At 43.6% G+C, this 5,784-nt stretch overlaps 1 protein-coding gene across 1 annotated transcript; it reads left to right on the top strand.

The window, feature by feature from the left end:
* The first annotated feature begins 793 nt into the window (after positions 1-793).
* KCNF1 (potassium voltage-gated channel modifier subfamily F member 1) lies at positions 794-3,832 on the top strand. Its single transcript, XM_068183459.1, has 2 exons — positions 794-1,516; positions 1,618-3,832. Exon 2 carries the CDS (start codon positions 1,805-1,807, stop codon positions 3,266-3,268), a length of 1,464 nt encoding a protein of 487 aa, XP_068039560.1. The 5' UTR covers positions 794-1,516; positions 1,618-1,804; the 3' UTR covers positions 3,269-3,832.
* Positions 3,833-5,784: the final 1,952 nt, after the last annotated feature.

The following is a 5,784-nucleotide window of genomic DNA, read 5'->3' as shown; positions in this document are numbered from 1 at the left end:
GTGTAGAATAATAAATATTACTCTCTTCCTGGGACCTGATATTCCCATTTCCTGCGTATGTGATGCTATGAGCACACTCCATGTCAAGATGAGGTCTGGTGCACAACCTTTTATTCATCACCCAAAAGCTTCTGAGACAGTGGAGCAGGAACACTGTGTACTCACCAGGGTCCCCCTAGCTGTGTGACACCAGCAGGAGGACAGCAGGCACATCGCAGATTTCACCTTTCTCCCAGGATGGACACAAGCCTGGAGAAGCAAACAGCTGGATTTGCTCCTCTCTATTCCCCTCTACTGAGAAGCTTTTCAGAAGCCAGTAAATTGGAAAAGATCATAATTTTCTGGTGCAGATCATTCTGCTGTGGCCAGAAACAGTTAACTTATGAACTGTAGGTTTTCCTGGACCCACTAAAATGAAGAGTCAGATTTAATAATTTAAGGGTGGTAGATTTCCTGCATGTAGAGGTCTGGAGGAAAAATGTTCATCAAATCCTGGAATTCAGAGAAAACAAAGTTAAAAGGAAATGCTTGTTATTCTACTTCTAAAGAGCTGGATGTAGTACAATGCACTGCTTCTGGTAAGTAGCAGTCACTGAGAAATCATAATAGATATAAATTACTCAAAGCCTCCTCAGGCTCAGCTGACTACAGGTCACAGAAACGCAGCTAAAACTGAGGACCCAGAGCTTTGGGAAACACGCACAGAGTGTAGGGGAGGTTTTGCTCCACATCTGCAACAGAAACTTTATGGTCTCTGCTTCTTTCTCAAAGACACCAGTGTAAAAATCCAAATTAACTCAATGCCCTGACACAGGACAGAGATGCTCTAGAGTTGCTCCAGTCCCTCTGAGAGCAAGATTTATGCCATACATTTATTCCCAAAACACAGTATTGCTTCTTCTGGTTTCTGCCTGAAGGAAATGTTTGTGTGCCTCTCTGCCGTTCTGAATGACTTTATACACGATTAAGCTTTGCATGTGGTAAAAAAAAGTTTTAGAAACTCCTTAAAGTTCCTGTCAGTATAGAAACACATCATTGTACCACTGGGCAGGCATATAAATAGCTGAGAAGCGCTTTCCGTGCATCTGGTGCTTTGCTGCGTTTCACCAGGAGAGGGTAGAGTTTGGAAAGGACTCCTGGCAGCCGAGGCTCCCTATTGTGCTGGGAAACAGCGAAGGGAAAACAAGCACAAGTTTCTCCTCTGCCTGTTTGCACCGACTGACTATGTGCGAGAGTCAGCAGATGAACTCTGGAAGACCTTAAAGTAAACAGAAAACGGAAAGAGAAACAAAATTCAAAAGCAGCTTTCTAGGGAAGTCTGCGGAAGCGAAGGGAGAAGCCGCACTTCCCGCGGGCTCATCCCGCCGACCGTGTCTCTGAGAACTGTCACTCACTGCACGTTGCGTTAATCTGAGCTCAGGATTTATTTCTCTGCCGTGACTTCCAAGCTGTGAATAGATATCACTTTTAGAGACAGAATGGGACCTGAAAAGACTCTCGAGCACTGAACAGAGTGGTGAGTTTTATTAAATGGTTTCTTCTCTTTCCAGTCTGCTGGAGCTTTCTAACACCCTGCTTTCAAGCACAGCAGCCCGATGACTTGTCTTTTCCCTGCAGCTTGTTGCATTCCTCACCAGGCTTTCCCGACCGCAGGTTTCTGTCAGTGACCTTTCCCACCAAGACGCCAGGGCAGTTTGGTGACATTTGTAACGGAGCTGATTTGCTTTCATGAGGGATTAAAACCACAAAGCTGTGAAACCAAACAACGGGCTAAAAATCAACCAAAATCCAATACAATTATAAAATGGCAGGTGACTCTAGGTTTCCAGATGTGGACACTAATGGATCAGAAAAAAGTGAAGAAATGGAGATTGTAGTCAATGTCGGTGGGGTAAGGCAGGTGTTCTACGGAGATAACCTGAATCAGTACCCAGAAACACGGCTGGCAGAGCTGGTCAATTGTTTATCAGGGGGATATGATAGCATATTTTCCCTCTGTGATGACTATGATCCTGGAAAGAGAGAGTTTTACTTTGACAGAGATCCAGATGCTTTCAAATGCATTATTGACGTGTACTACTTTGGGGAAATTCACATGAAGAAAGGAATATGCCCCATATGTTTCAAGAACGAAATGGAATTTTGGAAAGTTGATCTGAAATTTTTGGATGAGTGCTGCAAAGCTCACCTAAGTGAAAAAAAGGAGGAACTGGAAGAAATAGCCCGAAGGGTACAACTCATTCTGGATGACCTGGGAATAGATGCCTCAGAAAGTCGCTGGAAAAAGTGCCAAAAATGCATCTGGAAATTTCTGGAGAAGCCAGAATCATCCTATCCAGCTAGAGTGATTGCTGTACTGTCCTTTCTGTTTATTTTGATCTCCTCTGTTGTGATGTGTGTGGGGACCATCCCAGACTTGCAGGTGGTAGATGCAGAGGGGAACCGTATGGAGCACCCGACCCTGGACAGCATCGAGACCGCCTGCATAGGCTGGTTTACCATGGAGTATGTGCTGAGGCTGATCTCCTCTCCCAACAAACTCCACTTTGCCCTTTCTTTCATGAACATTGTTGATGTGCTAGCAATACTTCCTTTCTATGTCAGCCTGACCTTGACCCACCTGGGAGCCAAACTGATGGAACTGAGCAATGTCCAGCAGGCTGTCCAGGCACTGCGCATCATGAGGATCGCAAGGATTTTCAAGCTTGCACGGCATTCATCAGGGCTCCAGACCCTAACCTATGCCCTGAAACGCAGCTTTAAGGAGCTTGGGCTGCTCCTCATGTACTTAGCTGTTGGAATCTTTGTCTTTTCTGCCCTCGGTTACACCATGGAACAAAGTCACCCCGAAACTTTATTTAAAAGCATCCCTCAATCATTTTGGTGGGCAATCATTACCATGACCACAGTTGGATACGGAGACATTTACCCTAAAACAACACTAGGAAAACTGAATGCTGCCATCAGTTTTCTTTGTGGGGTGATAGCAATCGCCCTCCCCATCCATCCCATCATTAACAACTTTGTCAGGTATTACAACAAACAGAGAGTTTTAGAAACAGCTGCCAAACATGAATTGGAGCTGATGGAACTAAATTCTGCTGAGGGAAAAGCCTCAGGCTCCAGAAGTGAACTAGAGGATCTTTCAAGGGAAGGCAAAGAGTGTCCTTTTTATAGCAGCCGGATAAAAGTCTCCCACAGTGACACCTTTATTCATCTCCTGTCAGAAGAGAAACACCATAGGACCAGGCTTCAAAGCTGCAAATAAACTGTGAGCTGTTGTCAGCGCTAAGCTACAGATCGGGACAACCTGACAATCAGCTATGGAAGGGACTCGCAGATCTGTCAGAGTTGGGAGAGAGCTCTGCTTTGCTTTTCCAACATGAATATAAATTAACCCCATGGCTTCTCCATCAACAGTTGGTAAGACTTTACCATTATTAACCCAAAATAAAACAGTAGGACTTCACTGAGATCAGACTGCTTATATTGAGTATGTCCTGATAAAAACCATTTGTAACCATTTCAGAGACTGAAAAGTCCTTCCTGATCCGTAAATGTTCAATGACCCGAATGTGCAACATTGCCACATCAGAACTTTGTACCTGTGAAAATAAAGAGCAGCATCACACAGATTGTGTCTTCCAGGCTCTCTTCAATGCCTTTGCAGCTAGGGGAACTGCTCCTTAAAAAAATTAAAGCAGCCTCTCACTTGTATTAGATTCAGGCTTACAGCAAAATGTTAGAAGCAGTTTGAGCCTAGAGCTACTGAAGGTATCAGCATATACTGTGTGCAGAATATTAGAGTGAATAAATGGCTTTTTTTTGTAAAGTGTACTTTGGGATCAACTTTTTGGATAGGCTTCTGTTCCTCTTTCCAGAAAAAGAGTCATTTTCAATGGGACATGTAACTATATTTTGAGCAGAGATGCAGAACAGAATAAATTTATTTTAAGGAGCAAATTTAAAAATATTTGTTCTAGCTATTAATTACTGCATGGTTTATATATGCAGGGATCTTTCAGGAAAGTTTTATAATAAAGTAGCTTTTTAAAACTGTAAGTTAAATCATGGTATCTTTAATTCTCTACTAAATCAAGGGAAGTTTGTAAGAAAATTAAATTGAGTAATACTAAATGAGAAACTTTAATTCTTTGAAAGTAAGTGCACAGAAAGTTTCAGTAAAAATAGTATAGTCTCGAATTAATTTATGGTAAAAATATCTAGCTGAATAAACATGTTATTAGGTTATTTTTTAAAATAACATACCTTTCCCCTACAATAACTACGAACATTGTAGATGTTAGTTTACAGATGTAGTAGGCACTAATCACTATCTTCTTCATTAATTAATATACTAATTAATCAACACCAGTGTGTAGGTACTATCCAAAAGCAAATGCCATCTACATAAGTCTAAATTTGGTTGGTGTAAAAACTGTATGTGTAATAGGTCTGGTGTGTGCCAGAGAAATCCATTGAAACTAGGAGTTATGCCAACTTGGAGGGAAGGGGAGCACTGGCACACAGATATATTTACATAAATTAGAAGTAGGATACCAAATGTTTAAAGGGCTAGGGTAGCTATCTTTATTTGCTCCCTTTTGTGCTGAGCAGCCCCTTGCCCCGGTGCAATGCAGCAACACGAGCTGTGACCTATCCCTGGGCACCTCATGCCCAAGATCCCCCTACAGGTCTTCGGGACTTTTTTCCTGGGATGTGGGCAAGCAGTGGGCCTGTGGCATCCACTCCACAGGAGCAGTGACTAGAGGGGCACAGAGCTGAGGGATGGGCTCTGTGCTCTTTTCTGGCACCTTGTTTGTCCCTGTTCCCTGGCAGAGTGGTTTGTGTCTGCTGGTGGGGAGCTCCCTGTCCTGCTGGGAGCAGAGAGCAGTGGTGGCATGTAGGGGCTGGGCAGGTGTGCGGTGAAAGGCAGCTACTTCTCAGGAACACCATCCACCCTGTATCTCTCCTAGCATGGAAATCAGCCCTTGCTTCCCTAGGTTGAAGGCCTTTCCCAACATTACCCCTCACACCTCAAATTGCTGATCTCCAGGGACACCTACTTGGTATCCTGATGCCCCAGCCCCGTGCCTGACCTAATGTCCTTTACCCCAATCTGTTATCATGTCCTTCCTTACATACCTCCATCAAGTAAGATAATTTAAACAATGTCTAAATATTTGTGTACCTGAATCCTTCTACCAGCATTTGTGCCAAATTCTCTCCTGCCTAAGACAGACACCATAAGTACTTCCACAGCCCAAGCACCCCTTCACATCCATCCTCCCCTCCACATCCCTGCTCTTAGCCTCTAGAACTGCACTCTTGCTCTGTCTCACCTGCTGAGACCAGTTCCTTGCTTGCCAACAGCCTCAGCTTCTCTCCTTGGCTGCCTGGTCAGGACCATAGGCAGCTCTTTTCTAAAGGACAGGATCCTGTCCCTTGCACTGCTTAAGATGTCCAGGTCACAGGTATGGGCTGCAAACCAGCAAAAATTGACTCAGCTGGGGTGCTGAGGGTGGGAGAAGAGGGAAACTAACAAAGCTGTGTGAATCCAGCCTTATCTATCAGCAGGAAAATTACATGCTCCTGACTTTGCTTGTGACATGCAAAGGGTAACTGAGCGTGAATTAAGTTAGCAAAAGCATTTTCTTGAATGAGAAAAGCACTGTGTTAATACTAAGCAATATGGTTTAGCACTGCAAGTGCTAAATCCTGACTGCTGTGCTTTGTGATTTATTTAACCTGACATTAAATAATAAAAAAAAAGCCCTCTTTTAT

Source organism: Anomalospiza imberbis, chromosome 3 (genome assembly GCF_031753505.1).
Source record: "Anomalospiza imberbis isolate Cuckoo-Finch-1a 21T00152 chromosome 3, ASM3175350v1, whole genome shotgun sequence".
Lineage (NCBI taxonomy): Eukaryota > Metazoa > Chordata > Aves > Passeriformes > Viduidae > Anomalospiza > Anomalospiza imberbis.
Note: the sequence above shows the minus strand (reverse complement) of the source record. Positions and strands in the feature narration are given on the sequence as shown.